The sequence below is a fragment of the Microchirus variegatus genome, assembly GCF_963457635.1.
Source record: "Microchirus variegatus genome assembly, chromosome: 1".
Classification (NCBI taxonomy): Eukaryota; Metazoa; Chordata; class Actinopteri; order Pleuronectiformes; family Soleidae; genus Microchirus; species Microchirus variegatus.
Genome location: NC_139802.1, coordinates 1883366 through 1903201, shown reverse-complemented (window position 1 = coordinate 1903201; position 19836 = coordinate 1883366). Strand labels below are relative to the sequence as shown.

Below are 19836 nucleotides of genomic sequence, written 5' to 3'. Positions count from 1 at the left end.
GAAGCTGAAGCGTTTTATTATAAAGAAAGCAGAAGACATATCACAGGCCACCACTGGTTTTCCCCCTAATAAACAGGGGCTGTAAAAGCACTTCTATGTACAATTTTACAACCTGCCTCTCATTCAAACTTCAAAATACACACCTTCCACAACAATATTAAATTACACTCCTTCTGAACGGTTGTAAAAATCATTTTACTTCACAGGATGGGACCTATCAAACAATTACACAAGATAATGGCATAATCTTCAATCAACCCCCAAAAACTCCACACTATCAATCGCTAATATATTCTGCGTTAGCCTTCCAGTCATTGTCTTCATACAGTCTCCTCCACGATGAACTCAATGGTATGATGTGGAGACCCGCCCGTCTCCACCATGGTGATTTCATTTCCGTCCATGGTGAGACCAGGAACAGTAATGGTCTGAGTTCCTAGCACTGAAGATGGCAGGATGACGACCTGTGAAGCTCCTTCTATGCCGAGCTGATCAGATGGGATCATGACAGTCTCCGTGGTTCCTTCGGCCCCCTGCAGTACGTAAATGGTTTGCACCGTGGAGGGATCAATCTCTCCCGTTGAGGCCAGAGAAGAGAGAACCTTGGCCCCCTCGAGCACCTTCTGGACCTGAGCGGCCTCGGCCGCTTGTGCCGCCTGCTCGGCAGTTTCCATCGGCACTTCTCCGTGTTGCCGAAGGTGTTTGTCCAGGTTTGAGCGAGAGCGGAAGGCAGCGATGCAGTGGGGGCACGGGTAGGGCTTCTCGCCGCTGTGGGTGCGGGCGTGCTCGGTGAGGCGGGCGGCCACGCTGAAGCTCTTACCGCAGATCCAGCAGCAGAACGGCCTCAGGCCGCTGTGGATGCGCTCGTGGTCCCGCAGATGGGGCAGCTGGCGAAAACGCTTGCCACATGTGGCGCACTGGTGGAGGAAAATAGGGAGGGGGAGTGGGAAGGAGGTGGTGGAGGTGCACAAATATAAGAGCAACAATGCATTAGCAGGAATGTAGTCATGTTCAGCACAAACTCCACTGTAATTAATATTTTCTGAGACCTCTCTCATATTTTTGTGCAGATGCAGCACTTGTGGTGCAGCAGAGATAACGGGTTATGTTTGAACACAGAGGGAGGAAAAGATACACGGCCGGTACAAAAAAACAACACAAGTGTTTTTCAATTAATTTGAGGATGATTTCTTTTTTTTTTTTTTTACACAAGCTATCGATCAATTCAAATCTGAAACACTTTAAAATCATCCATTACATTCTACAGCTTCGAATAATGAAGTAATGTCTTCGGATGTGCAATTTATTTCAGCTTTTTGCAATAAAATAAGCACTTTAGCACGAATCACTTCAACATTTTGGTCCCTAAAGCACATTAAAACTCATGGTCCCTATTTTGTGGTTTGTCTTGCTGCATCACACACACATATATATACATATATTTATATGTATATTGTTAGTCTGTCTTTGTTATGAAATACATCGTGTGCTTTAACGCTTTATCTGTTGCTGGTTTTTTTCTGCCTGTGCGTGTATATTTTGTTCCACGCCATCAATCTGCCTTTACACAACAGATGTAAATCAGCCAATAAATAAATAACATAATAAATAATAAATGTGTCAGCTATTATTTAAAACTACAACTAGAATATTTTGGTAGACAGTGATTGATAGCATGAATAATTGAATACTATGACATTAGTTCCCTGTTGTTAATTGTCCAATAAATTAGCAAAAGGACAACAGGAGAAATGTTACTAATGAGCTGAGAGCTGAACAATCTCTAAACAAAGTCAATCTCTGCCCTGTCGTTCCTGACGCTCGAACATTTGCTGTTTTGCTTCAGTCTGTGACCTGAAAATGAACTACATGTAGATACTCAAAAAAACCAGAACACAACAAAAGAATGACTTTGTTGTTTACTTTGACTTCCACTGAAACTACTCGGATTGAAAGTGTAACCTTAATGAAATAACCTTTCCTTTTGTGACGGAACACGCTCTGTATTTGATTGAAATTAAAGTCCATCCCCATAACTGTCTCTGTGTTTGAGGACCTATGCCCCTTGAACCTCAATCTCTGGGCTGCCTGATAGATATAGCCCAAAGCAAAGCCACAAACATTAAATCAATCTCTACAGCCCGACGAGCTCTGATGGGCTTGGGTGGGTCTATAGTTGATGTCCTGCCTCGTCACCAGAGCAGCAGAGAGAGGGAGAGTCCTAGAATAGTAACAGACACAGAGGGGAGCTGACAGGCCCTAACTCAGGCCTGCCATTAATCAAAGGTGCACAGGGAGGGAAGAAACACCCGTAGGACACACACAGCACAAATGGCCATGGTCCGGAACCAGAGAGACGGCCACAGCTATGAACTGGTGTGACCATGGGGGGGTGAGGCCTTGCTGGATTTCACTTTGAAATACAGGTGAAATGTAAAAATGCTTTGCATAAATCAACTAAATACAAGTTTATGGACAGAGTTATTATCTATTTAATGCAAACACACACACACACACACACACACACACACACACACACACACACAGAAAAAGTGGCATTTACCTCAAATGGCCTTTCATCAGTATGTGTCCTCATGTGAACAGCAAAGGTGGACTTGTAGGCAAACTCTTTTGGGCAAAATTGACAGCGGAAGCGGGGTCGGTTTCTAGACTTGCCGAGTGTTCCGTGGAAATGAGCCAACACGTGCTCCTCCAGGGCAGTGTTCGTGGTAAACCGGCGGCGGCAAGGGCTCACTGGACATTTCAGAGGAGTCTGGCCCGTGTGGGACAACCGGTGGAGGTCGAGGCCCTCCTGGGTCATGCAACGGTGGCCACATAGGTCACACTCAAGCTGAGGGAGGGGGAAAAACAAAAGAGATGATGAAAATGGAAATGGAAGGCAGGTGAAGACAAAATGGGGAAAATGGAGAATGGAGATGGGGGAGTAATGAAAAGAGAAAAGGTCGGTGTCTTTATGGTCCAACTGTGACGCAAACACAATGTCAAAGTTCAATTCAGACTGGCGACCTTTTTCAACTGGTCGCCATCAGTCCAATAACTGACGACTGCTGATATACTTGTGCGGGAACATGAACTTTGATAAGCTGTTAAAGTGGCATCAGATAAAGGACACCTCGGTTTGCAGCTTCCAAAGGTGAAGATAACACAGGCTATTAAATGATTGGGGATCACAACTGCACATACTGTTTTTGGTCTAGTTTTTTTTTTTTAAAGATAATGTATGAATTGAACATCCAGCACCAATAGATCAACCTCAACCGCTACAGCATAAACCAGTAAAAGCAGCTTGAATTATAATTTATTCACCGTCCTGTTTCGGATAAATGCAAGAAGAATATGACAGATCCAGCTGGAGAAGAACATTAATGAATGAGGTTCCACTCTGTCAACATTACATTATGGAATATCTGCAGCACAGCAGAGTAAATACAGCAACAGCAACCCACCACTTTTTACAAGGAGACTGCTGGCTGCACATCACAAGCTACCACCAACTGATTCACTGGCATCACACATGATCAGAAAAGCCACAGGAAACAAAGCTACTATCAGTTGAAAAATCTGGTAACAGTGAAGGTCACCGCCTGTAGCCGAAGAACTTTCAAACTGACCTGCAAATCGAAACATCTGCTTGAATCTCGATCACCCTGGTTTCATACCAGGAACTGAGTAACAAAAGTACAGGATTGCTCTTCAATGTTTCTCAATGACTGGATTATTCTGCCTCTATTTGGTCTTTGTAGGATCTGTCAAGCAATATGATCCGACCTGAAAAGGGGAGCGTTTGTGAACAGACTGGCAGCAAATGGGCGGATGGAGGTAAGAATGCCCCCAAATTGTCCCACGGGGATAAATAAAGTTCTCTGGAGTGTTTATCCCATAAAATTGGTATATAACCAGCTTTTTTTTTGAGCAGTTACACTCCAACCTGTTTGCAGTCATCTTGATTTACGTGCACGATGTTAACCGTTGCCTCCGTCTGTTTTGACATAAAACAGATCATGCACAGGAATGTTGCTGGGCAACACAAGATCTAAAAACTACTACACTGAGTAAGTCACATGGAGCTAATTGGCTTAATCAACATCGCGTGAACTCATTTGACACCGGCTTGCATGCAACGGACATTTGCTTATATTCACATCATAACACCAGATGTGTGGCACAAAGCCAAGTGCATGCTTTGAAATACGTTTTTATGGGGTAATTATTTAGATGAAATTCTCGAGGGAGAAGATGAATAAATTACAACGACAAAAAAAAAAACCGGACTGAGCAAATCATCCAACACCATTTACTTTATTGTCGTTTAAAATTTGGCAAACTCCCCCTCTCTATTGATGTCTGGTACCAACCTGTCCAGTGCAGCGTCCCCGGCCTTGACCCCGTCCACGGCCGGTATTCTTCTCCTCATCTGTGGTGGGACAGCGCTGCAGGTGGATTTCCAGCAGCGACTCGTTCACAAACTGGGCCGAGCAGTGAGGACACGTCTCTGGCTGCTTGTCTGTAATGGAGCAGAGTCAACAGTTAAGACATCCTCTGTTTAAACCACAGGCTGCTCGTAATTGCCAGTGTGACAGGCGAGATGTGTGTGTGTGTGTATATATATAAACATGATAATGGCTGATATGACAATTGGTTTGACATGGTTTTATGTAATGTGGAATTATACGTTTTATGACATTTGATCAAGTAACACATTTAATTAATTGCAGATCCAAAACTAACAGTTGTTTTGGTTTATATAATTAAGATGATTTGGCTGTCCAATCACAATTATGACCTATAAACTAAAGTCATTTCCCAGAAATCAGTGAGACATCTTCAAGCTGCCTTTTCTGTCCAACCAACATTCTAAAAAACCCAAAATTGATCATATTCATATTATATTAAACTGACAGTGACATAAAATAGAGAGCCACAAACCCTACAAACCAGACCCAGCAAATATTGGAAATATGCGCTTAAAAGCAATTGCAGTGATTAATCATTGAAGAAAATGGTTGCACATTCATTGTTTATCAATTTGTGCTTTCAGCCGTCATCGGCTGGCGGCTTATTTTCCTTCTGGTAAAGCAAACCACACGGCTACAGAGGTTACTCTGGAAAAATAGCCTGGAAAATCGCAGACACTGATGGCTGATCAGTACGTCCATAGGTCGTCACACCAACATCTTGCAATCTGCTAACCATCTGCACCGCACCGTCTATCCCAGTGGGGACGATCCACTCTGCTCCCCACTGGGACCCTCTAATTAAACCTTTAATAAGGACAATCTCAGCCTATGGCCCTGGACTGATCAATGGATCAATCTCTCCAATCATGTCTCTCAGAGGAGCCACGTACCTCTGACCCCTGATGCAACGCTGACTCTTCAGGCTTAACTAACGAGGTTGCCTTGCCAACGCCCCCGCTGATTAAGATGAAGTGTCAACATGTTGACCTAATTCATTTACCTCCACCTTCCTCCCTCCATTCCACGTGGGAGGCAGATCAATGTAAAGTCATTGACCTAATGCATCGGGAAAAACAATGCACATATAACTTGAACCCATGTTTGTGAATAAACAAGACAGGCCACCCAGGCAAGCTGATGGGGGCATTTATCGGCAACTCTGGATTAATCAATAGTCGTTCACTGCATGCTGTACTGACATCGTCATCATATTTAATCAGTTTTAATTAGTTTGAAGCACATGGTCCTGTAGCTGGGGTAATGAATTCATTCACACTTTCGCACAAAGACAGAAGATAAAATACAAACACACACACACACACACACACACACACAGCTGCTAAAAACGGTTCCTTAATCCACGGTCACACTAAAATTAGAGGATATATCCAGGATTTTTTAAACCTGAGTAAATCCGCTAAAGATGGCAATTAGCACCATTCCCATCGTCAGTGTCTGTTCTGCTCTGTGGAGCTTTTTGTCTCAGCGGCATTCCTTGTGTGTGAAATGTGACATCACAGGCACAGCGGGAAGTACAATTTGGAGGAAAGAGAGAACAACTTTTTGTCCATCGCTGGCTGAGGACATAAATTATAATGAGCGCTATCCCAAGTTTTAAAAACTAAGGCTCGCTACAAACATTAATGTTGACGGCTACGCTAACGGGAACAGAATAAATACGAGTCACGGCAGCGTTGCGACGTAAACGTTGCATCGCTGACGGAAAATACTGCAGATGAAAAAGAAATGTGCGTTGCAGACATATGACCCAGGAGTGAAATCTGTTTAAATCCGTTATTGATTAAGTGGGGTGATGTTGGACCTGTGGGAACTGGGTATCAGAAAAGATTTGATGACCATAGATAATCACTCTATGCAGTTTACATACAGTATTAATCTTATAGATGTAAGTGTAGATTTGAAGGATATACGACCAGCTGGGCCATTAACTCTCACCTTGATGAGTGAGCGAGTGAAGATCGAGGTCTCTCCTGCGTGTGAAGGCTGCTCCACATTCCATGCAAGGGAACGGGTGGCTGGTGTGGAGGAGTCTATTTAAACATAAAAGTGAAATCATTTAGCCACATACTAATGCTGTAAACAACGGTAAACAAATAAAAAGAAATAAACACATCAAGATGGGACAATTGTAAAACACTACTGTGTAAAATAATTACACATAATTCCTGATATACAATGACTTCATAAAGGAGGTGGGAAACATTATGTTTTGATTTAAAGCTTCTGTCCTTCGTGTGACTTGAAGGTTTTTCCATCATTCGAGTGCTTGAATGTCCTTTAGGTTAAACGTAGGGGTATTAGCGGAGTTGTATAATGGCTGGAGATAGAAGAACAGCAGAAAAATGGGAGGAGTCAGAGTTGAGACTATATTTATCCACTACATAATGTTATGCTGGATTTGGCCTTAGGGGAGGAGAGAAGTGTTATCATGTGTTCACCTAATGCTACACGAGGCCGGCGTTCACAGCATGAGAAAAATTGGTTGTTTGGCAGCTCCTCGTAATCGGAACAAAAACAAATTATGGTGAACTTTAAAAACACACTCCACTAAATATTGCACAACGAACACCATACAACTACACGTGTCGCCATAGCCAAAGCAATGAATCACGCAAGTCACTTAAAGTAAAGCAGGAAGCTCGGGATGATGTGCAAGGACATCTCAAGGCCCATGTAGGCTGTTTCCATTCCCCGTTTAAGAAAAGACAATTGAAATCAATATTTCAGGGACAGGTGACCCTGAGACAACTAGGAGATATAAAATGTCTGTCTTCCAGCCAGATGTTCTGTGATGAGAAGAAGACATGATGCTGCATGTACAGTATTACGAGGTAGGCACGTTAACGTGACAGCATTACATTTGCTGCTTGAGGGTTATCAAAAGAAGAAAAAAAAAGCCTAAAACATTATACTGCGTGTATGTTGACCTTGGAAATATTTTTTTTTTGACTGACGGCTTTTTCCAGCAGATGAGCAAACTATCTGTGAGATTAAAGAATGATTATTTCACTCTTAGGAGGGTTCATCAGCAGATATGAAAAGACTAACCATAAGTATGTACTGTATTTAAGAGGTTATAATTTAACCTTAACAGAGGTCTTTCATTTGCAATAGCATTACAGGGGCTGACACTTGAGAAGTGAAGGGTGAGTAAAGAAGTCTACCTTTTGTCACAATTTGCAGTGTTAAATTAGATGTCATTAATTCTTACACATTAATTTTATTTATTTTTTTCTACCTTTTTTTAATGTGGAATCATTAAAAAATGATAAACTGAAGAGGCTGAAGTCATTGCTTTGTACTGATAATTGCACTGTAGCCATGTGTTAAAGCTAACACAAATAAAAATAAATAGTACATAATATCTTCTACTCTTCTATTGTTTTGGCCAGGAAGGACAAGACCAATTTCTTCCATCATCCTGTGTTGTGATTTTTATCATCTCAATTCGCAAGGGCCTCTGTCTGTCAATCATACTGTATGTGGATGAGGCTCAAGGACACCTAGACATCTCAGTTAATTTGCACATCACGCAGCTTAAAGGTCTTGCTCAGTAGTCGCACAGATCAGCTACCGCAGCTTCTGGCAAGGGCGAGTTATCCAAATCCTGTCCAGGTTTATGCACGGAAACCGAATTCTTACACGTGAATATTTACTCACAAAAAATAGCTTGGAAATAAACAAAGACAATTGTTTCACATGTGTTTTGCCATTTCTAATCATACACATTCACAACAAAACACAACAAATACAGTTAAAAAAAAGTAAATTGTCATTACTTATGATCGTTAAGCTGATCCTCCGTGTTGAACCTCGAGGGGCAGTGAGGACACGACAAGATATTATGAGCCCCGTCACTGTCCACAACACACATCTGCATTGAAACACAGAAGTTAAGGTTATTATAAAAACAGAAGTACAACTATTTACAAATTAAACCTATTGTTTTTATTCTACCATTTCAAAAATATAACTCCGACTAACAAAATGATCGTGGCACTCAAATAAATCTCTTCGAATCCATTTCATTTCAGCTTCATCTAGTTTTTTTCTTTGTAAGTGTCTATTTTGGAGCAGATGGTGTATATTTGAAAAAACAATTTTGGCTAACTGAAACAGGTGGGACGTGTACCGGTTTTCTTCCACGCTTGCGGCGAGGCTGCGTTGAAGTGTGAATGCGTCGGTGTCTCTTCAGCGTGGCTGCCTGGGAGAAGTTTTTGCCACAAACGTCGCAGTTGAAGGGCTTGTGGCCCGTGTGGCTCATGCTGTGGCGCAGAAGGCTCTGGGAGTTGGTGAAGGCCTTCGAGCAAATCTGTAACACAAAATCGAGATCAGTGCCATATACAAGTGCGGGCCTGGAATAGTTTAAAGCACCTTTGGTTCGAGATAAAATTGTATATGATCAAAGTGGATCAAGTGACACTGAAAAATCTGTCAAAAATGATGATGTTGAGGTTTAGCCTGCGTCTGTCTCTTCTTCAAAGCATTACATCATCCTATCAATGTCAAGTACACTACAGGAATGACATTTAGCTCAAAGCAAATTATCCCTCATCCTCAAGAGAGGATATATTTTGATTAAAAGTTGATTGGCACCTTGCACGTGAATAGCTTTTCTCCGGTGTGACTATACACATGGGTGCGGAGGAAGACACGCCGGGTGAAGGTTTTGCCGCAGTAAGGGCAAACGTGGGGTAGTGGTGTACGGGCCCAGTCCTGGAGCAGCTTCGCGGGTGGAGGGTGGTTGGTTTTGTCCGAGTCTGATGCAGTGCCTCCCTCTGTTTCGTCTTTAACATCTGTACCCTTTTTTTCTAGCAGTGGGAGAAAAAAAAAAGTCCCATAAGAAACAACAAAACACCATGAAACAAACCGCTTTTCCACACAACAGGCTTTAAAATAGGGCTGAATGATTTGAGAAAAAATTATCTAATAGCAATTTATTATTTTTAACTATTGGCACTGTGATTTAAGGGGCAGTTATTTTATGCTCATTTTCTTCTATATTATTCAAAAACAATTGAGCTCTCCCAGTGCCTTAGTCATTGCTGTCTTTTTTTTATTCCAACTCTCAAAGAAAAGTCCCACCAGCTTCTAACACATTTATACACGTGTTGCTCTTGACACTCGGTCATCTTTGAGTGCATTTTCTGTGAGAAACAGAAAGCAAAGATGTGCAATTCATATAATTTGAGTTGTGTGACACAAGGCTATCACCATTACACTCACACGCACACAAACACACACACACACACCGACTCATACAATCATACAGACACACACTTTCTCTCTCACACATGTATGCACACACACAGTCCCTCCCTCACTGCCTCTCTCAAACACACACGTTGCAGTTCCTCTTTGAGGCATAAGTGTCTGTGCAGAGCCAGGTTCTGTCGAGTCTGAGGTTACTGCTGCACAACAGACGGCTCCCTTCAATCGTGCTGCAGTATTTGCAGTTTCATAATCTTGTTTTGTCACATTGCAATATTATCACAAACGCAATTAATCGTTCAGCCATACTTTAAACTAATTAATACTACTTACCCTTGAGTGCATTACCACCCCTTATGATCCTTAAAGAGGGCCTATGTCTTTTAGGAGCGGGTGAACCTGAAACACTGGCAGGGGCAGGCGGGGAAAGCAGCCTCTTTGTGCCGTGTGCGGTATCCTCATTATTGGCGGTGGTCATTTCGTCACCAGTTTCAGTCATCTCCACCTCCTCTGTCCCTGCTGGTGTGAAGCGGTGTTCCCGGCGATGATACAGGTACTGGGTGGTGTTCATGAAACTAACGCCACAGTGGGAGCAACTGTGTAGTGGGTCCTTCAGGTTGTGCTTCTGTTTACGATGTGCAACCAGTCCTGCCTCATTACTAAAGCTCTGCCCACACAGAGAGCACATAAACAACTCGGGCTGTGTGAAAGTGGAGGTGACAGTGATGGTTGGAGTTGTATTTTGCCCCTGCTCGTCTGTCCCGTTGCTCTGAGCACAAACGCCCTCTGTTGGCTTCTCAGGAACTGCTACCACCTCTTCTTCGCCTTTCTGTCTGTGTTGCTTGCGGTGGTAAAGAAAGAGTGTAGTGTTAAGAAAACATTCCCCACACACAGAGCAGCGGTGTAGAGCTTCCTCAAAGCCGTGTTGGGTTCTGCGGTGGGCCACCAGTTCACATACCAGGCCAAAACACGAGCCACAGTCCACGCACAGGAGCACTGGTTCAGGCTTTGGCTTTTTGTTTGCCCCTCTCCTCTTTGGAGATGAATCCTCTGCGTTAGAGGTCAAAGGAGGCTCCTCAGAAACAACAGGCTCAGAGTTTTCCGGTGTAGAGGTCTCTGTAACCGGCTCCCTCTCTTCCTCTCCTACCACTTTTTCCACAATATCTGATTCAAACCCAGGAGAAACATCTGGATTTAAATCTGAAGTGACAGTCTGAACTAAGGTGGCATCTGCCTCAGTTTGTGCATCAGGATTAGATTGAGAAGTGTCTTTGCTCTCAGAGGCAGACTGCTGACATATCCCTTCTTTACGGTGATGCTGCCAAAGTTCCAGACTCTTGAAAAGCTCATCACAGTCCCCACACTGATAGAGGATCCTGGGCTGGTCCGACGACTCCTGTGGATCAGCAGTGGCCTCCTGGAGTGCACTCTTTTTAATGTGCACAGAGGAGTGTCCTGCTTGAACTTGAATCGATGGAACGGCAAGAGTTCTCGATACATTTATCACCGTTTGCTACACAAGAGATGGAAAAAAGGAAAACAGGGATTAAATTAAATGTTTCACATTGTTCTCCGCGTTTCCTCGAACAAACAAAAAGACTGCACTACTAATCAAATGACTGCTTCAAGTCAATTCCACCTGCAGTGTTTTTCTTAAATTGTATCCTATCTGGCAGATGAGGAATGAGGATTCAGCGCTAAGGTACTGAGGTCAATTAGAGCAGCATGTGTTTAGAGCCTAGGCTCCTCTGAGAGCTCCAGGCTGCCAAGATAAGGCCTCAGACAGGACGATAACTATCAAAGGTTGAATGGGTCACTCCATGGGGTTTTCCGTTTGCTACATCTACCAAATGAGATGATAAAAAAAACAGGATGTCAAGGTCATAGTTTAAGACATCCAAAACTCCATTAGTTGTGCATGGTGGCATACTTAATTTCCTATTATACAGTTGATTTTACAGCTACAGCCATTTTGTCCCATTTTAATTTAAGCAGTTGAAAATTCGGGACATCTCAGCCGATGGTCTTCTGGGCACTACGTTTGCATTACAGTAGCAATATGCAAATTGTGTCAAATGAAAGATCCCTCGTGGAGCAAAGTATCCAAAACATCTGAACCCGACAAATCGGAGCCATTTAAGGCTTAGTCGTGTAAAATAATATGATTAGTTCCCAATGCTAGGAAGCAATAAGGCAGTGAGAGCAAAGGACCATTTAGAAAATACATTACCACTCATTTGGCTAACATTACAGCAATAACAGCAACCTCAAAACAAATAAAGAACAACAACAAAGCAAAATACAAATTCGCCAAATCCATGGAATTCATATGCCTTCATCCACAACTGCCACCCATCTTGGAAAGGGTTCAGATATCCACCTTTCATCTTTGCTACTTTCTGCCAGCTTATAAATATTCACTGGTGCGGTGCATGCCTGCTACACCTGTGACTACAGCGCATACACATGCTAACGGTTCTATGGAAACAACAGAGACTGACCATGATGTCACAACTTCAAATGCCACATTAGAACATAGATCCAGTTCAGAACTGAATCATTGACACTGAATTTGAGCACCTCTGTGCCATCACTACAAATGATCTGAGGTGAGAAAATTTTAATTTACTCATTCCTCACATCATCTCTCTCTCCCTCTCTGCATGTGTGCGCCTCATAAAGAGAATATTAAAAAGAGCAGTGGATGTAGAGAAGTTCCCTCATCGTGGAACCCCAATTCTTATTGCATTATGCATGCAGAAATACCTCGCTTTGTCCTAAATGACTGATAAAAGCAGCTATTGAAGTAGGTAAAGCTAAGACAGCGCTGTGTTTCCCTTTAGTTGTAATGATTGGCATTTATTGCGAATTTGGTTACATTTGCTTGGAAAATTAGCATTTGGAAGAGTAGGAAAAAATTCAAATCATTCTATGACAAAAAGCATTTGGCTTAACTTGAGTAAAGCATGACCTTCACAATTCATGAAATAATAAAAATGACATTATCACTACGCTGTTGTTTCCTAAAGACTTTAATTCAGCATTTGCAATGTTACCAATTTTCCTCTTCCTCAAAAAGCTAATATATTTGTATTTTATTTGGTGTTGAAGCTTCAACAATAGATTAATCTCTAAACATAAATTGCATTCATAAGGAGACAAAGCACCAACTCTGTCAAGCCATCTTTGTCTATTCAGCCCATTTAGTAACCAGCTACACTTTTATATACTATAATTTCAATCCAGATTATAAAGTATGTCGTGTAATTTTAACTGTAAAAAAACAGAGACATAAGCTTTTAGGCAGGACCCTTACTGCATGATTAATGGAGAGTTTCCAACAGAGCCATATGCGAAGTGAAGACGTTTAGTGTTCTGATAAAGTTAGTTTTCAGATGTAGCATTTGAATCACACTTGGGTCGAAAAGGGAAGGGAGGAGCTCATTTGTATCGTCAGACCCAGGTGCACTTCTGTTGATCTACATCATCAAAAAAATGTTATTTTAGTGGACTGATTTTGGGGGAGACTTTCTTTGAAAATCTCCTTTAAATGCGTCATCTCTGCATGTTCAGCTCTTCATTCCCTTGAGACATAAAAAGCCAGTTTTTTCTGCCAGTTCCACGCAATGTAAAGCACTAAGGAATGTTTGCAGTAAAGAGGCTTATGGCGATGCAATGATTGGGGAGCAATAAGGTATGCTGTTTTATTTGCATTTCCTCAGGTGATCCATGAGAAAACGCCAATTGGTGACACATGAGGAGAAAGGATGGCACTCCTTCTCTTTCCGCTAGCGACTCTGAGCTTTATAGACATGTGTGTTTAAAACTGCAAATGGAAGTCTAGGCACAAGCTAAAACAATCAAGACAAGGTAGCGACCGATGACTGCTTTTAACATTGAGTGCTATCTGAAGTGATTAAGAGAAAAAAAATCTTGGCTCAATAGGTGACTGTACCACATTATACAACTTCTAAACTCTGTAATTAGACAGCATGTTCACAAAGCTTTGTATTAATAGAGTTCAGCATTTTGATGAAATAAGTCCCCAATAAATTCCAACTCCATGTTCCAAAGAGTGTATGAATATAAAAAAAGAACATTGTGCATTATGTAAAAAATTGCCAAAGAATAGATATACAACATAATTAACATACAGAGGCATTGTTTTGTACACAGACTGCAAGTGCATACACTCTAAACTGGGGACCAGTTCATTCAGGACTAAATATTATTATATTAGATATTCTTTTAGATTGAAGGGAGAATCACAGTACATCTTTTTCAGTGTGTTCTATTACAGGTTGGTTGTAGCCTTCGTATGCTGCTAGATCAGTGAGCGTTTTCAATTATTTAAGAGTTAATCAGCCTTAGAAGTGTTTGGTCAGTTAACCTGCAGAAGTTTCTGTGGGCTGGTTTTATCTGTTTCATCTCTGCCAGAGATAAAAAAAAAAAAAAGCATTCATGACCTTGCAAGGGCTGAATCATACTCTCCACATTGTGTCCATGGAGAGTCGCTTCATATTTGTGCATGTATGCCATGTAGTTTCGCTCATACTTAAAGGAGCATTGCAGTCTAGTGTTCCATGCATTCATACTAGATCTCCCATTCAAATTAAAGTCCCTGCAATTACTCACCAGGAGTTTGCCCTACTTTCTGTTGGCTGTTTGTGGAAGATATCGTTCCAGCATTATCAGTACTGGAGTATTTGATGTTGTCATTAAGATAATTGGTTTATATATTAGACAGTCCACCCACTATTTGCCATTTATCTAAACTACTTATTAAATTGTTCCCTACAATGGAGGCGACAGTAATACATAATAGTTTATTTGTTCATTACCATATTCCTGTTAAATAGTTTTGGTCTGTTACATTCCATTTTTTATCAATTGCATCAATAGTAAAAAATATTCTACTCCAATAACTACCTAATTTGTGGTGCATCTTTTATGAATTCAAGAGGTTTATTTATCTTGTTGGCTACTCAACACTCCACAAATAATACATTCAAAAATGCGAATAGCATTTTGTGCCTGAATTGGCCATCCCTATTCAAAGTGAACTGAATCATTAGGCTGAACAGTGTAAATGCTAGGTGAGAGGGCTTATTCAAAATACAAAAACACTCACTTTCAAATATATATATATAGTTTAAAAAAAACAATTTAAAAGACCATACTTAATCAATCCTCTTTTCCAAATGCAACAATCCAATCTGTTCCATTAGCCTCACTTGTGACTCATTATACTGATGCAACAATGTGCAGAACTTTAATTTTATCCTTAGAGCTAAACAGAATAACAATTAAGTACTAAGTATTAAAAAGGGATAAAGAGTGTGATAAGAGAGTGATATGGGTTCAAGTAAGATCAGTTTATGACAGATCGTCTTAAACAGGTCAACTAGTATACGTGTATTGTAGTCCATATTGAAATTAAAGGTGACAAAACAATTTTAAAAAAGTGTGTGATGATTTGTATGAATGAATGTTATTTATTTTTGCCTGATCACAGCAGAGCCTGCACCACTCAGCACTAGTTGGGGACAGTTGGCATGGCTCGTTGGCACAGAAATGCGTTAGTGTGTGAGGGGTAAAGTTTTGAATGAGTAAAACATATACCCGTTTATCCATATTAAATAGATACCTATTAATGACAGTTGCCCGTTACCAGTATATGAGTTTGCCTCCCTAACCTGGTTGAAATAAAAAGTGATGCCTGTCACTTGTGATGCCTGTCAAACAGCAATCACAGCACAAAACAATAACCCTCTTATCCCCAAAAGACTTCCTGTTTATTCCTTGGTTAAAAATATGGCATCAGTGTGACCATCAATCAGTTATACATCCCCGTTAATGTCTTGAGATGCTTAATTGAATCACGACAACTTAATGTTCTGGTGAGTGCTGAAAATCACCATTACTGTGATGAGGAGCAGAACAATGATAATTTATGGCTGAAGTTCCACTTGCCACTTCAAGGTTATTCTCCTTCTATGATTCAGAGGCTTTAATGAGACCCACCCTGGCCATTCCAGCATTACATCACAGTACTGACGTTTTTCACTTCTATGCTTGGACCCAAAACACCCGTCACAATCACATCATAAAAAACTAAAACCAACAGTGATTATATTTACCTGCGTCTGTAGCACTGGAACACTGACATGGGTGGCTCCAGATGTGTCTACCTGCTCCTCCTCAGCAGTGCAAGTCAACTGGTGCTTGAGCACTTCTTCTAGAGTGTCGAACTCCTGATAGCAGGGAAAGCACATGTACACCGACGAAGTCTCCATGGCTGCCAGGGGAATAGAAATCAAAAACATTTCATGAGAGACGCAGCGATGCAGACCCGATTTAGATAAAGCGGTGTAACAGTTCACAAAACTTAATGTGCTTTGAAGAGGAAATATCAGAATATTAGCTTTATGCAGATGACTTCCCACCAGTGCACTGCATTTGAATTTGTGAACATTGCCCCCTCCTGATAAAAAGAAGTGCCTGCATATATTAAGACATCGCTACAGACATTACCGGCAGGGAGCTAACTCTGAGGTTGCCAAGATGACTCACCATGAGCGGAGCCAGGACTAATTGATATATTTTAACGACAATCAAAAACACTGTTCCTGCGGTCTGTTCTTCTCACCATATACAAATCAAACCACAAAAGCAAAGCTGTACCCTGAAAACAGAACCTGACAAACAAACAATAATAATGTATTGTATTTTATCCTATTAAAAAAACGACAATGATGGGCAACTTTGGGTCCACTAGGTTTAAGCACATGTTACTAATAGTAGAGCTGCAACTAACAATTATTTTTTCGATTAATCGATGAATCGTTTGGTCCAGAAAATGTCAGAAAATGTCAAAAACGTTGATCAGTGTTTGTCAAAGCTGGAAATTACGATGTTCTCGAATGTCTTGTTTTGTCCCCGAAGCAAAATGATTCAGTTTTAATGATTTCTTTGTTATGTGGAGCAAAGAAACCAAGAAAATATTCACATTTAAGAACCTAAAACGATCATAAATCTTGTTTTAATCATGAAAAAAGCTTCAAGACGATTATCCATTATCAAAATAGTTGGCGATTAATTTAGTAATCGGTTAATAATCGATTAATCGCTTCAGCTCTAGCCAATAGTGTATTTCATTCAGCCCTAGCCGACACTGGATGTGAGGCTGGTTATACTGTAAACTGGACAGTAAATTGTTTATGTTCTGCTTTTCAGTGGCAGACATTTGGTAACTTTAGTATAGAACAGCAGGAAAGTCTTTGTAGAATCAAGTAAAAATGCAAATTGGTTAAAAAAAATGGTTTTTTTTTTAAACGTTAATAAAAGGTTTATTGTAAAAAGAAACAGAAAGAGGGTGTAAAAAAATGTTTGCCCTATTTGCTAAGTTAAACAGTTATCATGGAGGAGGACATGTTATCAGGCTAAACAAACAAGAGAATAATTAACTGAAGAGCTGCAACTACCAAGTGTCAAAAATACTGGGAGATATAGTAAAGATTCTCCCACACTTTTCACATAACAATGTTTTATTTTTTTCCAAATGTCCTCTTTTCAGTTTGTTTTTACTATCACACTCGGGCTCCACAACAACACAGCAGAAAAATATCCAAAAATGGTCAATGTCATGTCTAATTTTATAACAACATTATTCAGTTATGAAAAAATCAACAAATCAATTTGACAATTTATCAACTAAGAATAGTTCTTTCTCTCATTCATGTTTGGTTTTAGATTATTAATATGAACATAATAATTACGTTACATTGCAATAATGACATGTCTTTATAAACACATATGTACGTGTGTGTATGTGTTCACCATTTTCTGACATTTCGTGGATAACTGACCTAGTGGACAGCAGTACTGACTTAGGTCCACTGATAATGGCCTTGTTTATTATGGTCTGTCATTCCCAGGACTCGGTGTTGACTGCATTAGTCCTGGTTAGCTGTTATTTATTTATACTTACTTCTGTGTGTGAACCAGGTTTACGTGACCGGGGAAATAAAGACATCCATCCAGGCGAGTGGATTTAACATTTTATTATTTAAACGTGACGGGTGATAATCCATCACATGCAAAATGGAGGATGACCTGATGTCAGTCACTACTTTACAACAATAAATGCAGGGGAAAATGTCAGTCAAAGGCTGCTTCATAAATGAACCGAGCTCATATACGTTATACTGTCACGAGCTAAAGCCTCATCCCAGTGACATCGCTGCCTGTTTAGCTCCGTGCTACAATGAACGACAGCCCCGCTGTTAGCAGTTAGCAGTTAGCAGCCCGTTAGCTCGCTGCATCAGATCTGACCAATCTAGCGTTGCTAACATTCAACGATAGCCATCTTTTCCAACAACAAAGCTAACGTGTCCGCGGCGTGCTAGCTAGCCAGCTAACCGGCTAGCTTGAAAGCTTAAAATCGAATGTTTGAAGTGAACGAGACCCTCGGAGGCAGCCTAGCATGTGACTAAACTCGGTTAACCACTTGGGCTAGTAGTTCTTTACTTTGCGATACCAAGGCGAAGAAGAAGAAGAAACGAAGAAGAAGGGCGGGATACGCTTCTTCGGTGGTGTAATGGCGGCGACAGACTTAAGTTCGCATAAGCTGTCTGCCCCCGTTGAAATCCTCCATACATTAATAATCACTCGCTGACATATCACGAATACAGCTCTAAAATGCAACATAAATATACATTATTGGTTATTAATTTAACGTAACTCACCGTATTCCGGCGTTCCCGGTTGAGGAAATGTTCAACTACTTCAGCTTTTTTTCCCTGCACATTAGTAGACACGCTGCGATTGGCTGGAACGGTCACATTTTGAACCAATAGAATTCAACGACACATAACGGTGACCGAGTTTGAAGCCCTGGCGCGCGAGTGCCGCAGCAGCGTGGACAGTCACGCGCCAGGGGCTCTGTATAAAAGGCCAATTTATGAAAAAAAAAAAAAGATACCGATCTGTCCTTTAATACTTGTTGTTTCCCATCAAAGTAGACGGTTTGTGTTTATGTAGCACTGTTCTTAATGTCCACTCCAAAGCTGCTTTACACTACACTTTTGCCATTCACACCCGATTAAGTGTCTTGCTCAAGGACACATGGGCACGTAGACTAGTGGGAATCAAACCCACAACTCATTTTCACTGAGGCTAGCTTTACACGACAACGATCTGAACACAAAGTGGCGTTGTTCCCACTTTATTTGGCGTTTAAACGGGCGTCGTTGGGTGGAAATCTGCATGCAAACTGACGTGAAAAAAAGTGTGTGAAATTTGATGTAGTATGCATGCCAGGTGGCTAGGTGGCAGTGCTTCACAGTGCCACCCAGTTTATATGTGTTTTTTTTTTCAGTTATATACAGTATTGGATTGTTCTGTATATTTATATTGTTTTTTAGTGTGGATTCTTTACAGTGTAATGTATTTTTTACTAAGTTTATATAGTTTTTTAAAAGCTATTTACAATAGTTTATTGTTCTCTGCATTTATATTTTCCACATACTTTTTAATCACAAGGTTATTTCATTCATACAGAACTGGCACTAGTTTGCTATCATACAGTATCAATAACAATGAGTCACAGAAAAAATATGGAATAAAAAATTTTAAAAAATATGCACGCATGCAACAGCGGAATAATGACAACACATTTGCACTGCAATCATGTACAACATTTCAGCTTCAAATCAAACAAATGATATTACGACACGTTAAATCTGCTTGGGTTAGATTGTAAGATGGAAATCTTTGTTATGATGAGATAATATTTTAAGTGGCACATTGGAATCTTTTTAACCTACAGGATCGTTGAACTGATGGAGCAGAGTAACATCGTCTGAACACTCAAAGTGTTATAATCCACGTTTTATGTGTCAAACTCAAGGCCCGAGGGCCGGATGTGGCCCGCCACGTCATTTTATGTGGCCCGCGAGTGATTAATTGGTCAGTGTTAAAATAGGTCTATGCTGCTTTAAGGCTTGCGTTGACCGTAAACTACATTTCCCACAATGCATGGCGATTGCATTACCCGCAAAGTGACGGCACTAGATCGCAGTGTATTATTGTATATGCATCATGCAACGAGTGAAATAAGTAATAA

At 40.8% G+C, this 19836-nt stretch overlaps 1 protein-coding gene across 1 annotated transcript; it reads right to left on the bottom strand.

Moving 5' to 3' along the window:
- Window positions 1-66: 66 nt before the first annotated feature.
- znf574 (zinc finger protein 574) lies at window positions 67-17562 on the bottom strand (the record flags this gene model as incomplete). The annotated part of the gene is made up of 10 exons (XM_083894625.1): window positions 67-917; window positions 2564-2851; window positions 4377-4525; window positions 6435-6529; window positions 8279-8373; window positions 8632-8811; window positions 9096-9310; window positions 10044-11223; window positions 15851-16008; window positions 17550-17562. 10 exons carry the CDS (start codon window positions 17560-17562, stop codon window positions 321-323), a joined length of 2970 nt encoding a protein of 989 aa, XP_083750751.1. The 3' UTR covers window positions 67-320.
- Window positions 17563-19836: the final 2274 nt, after the last annotated feature.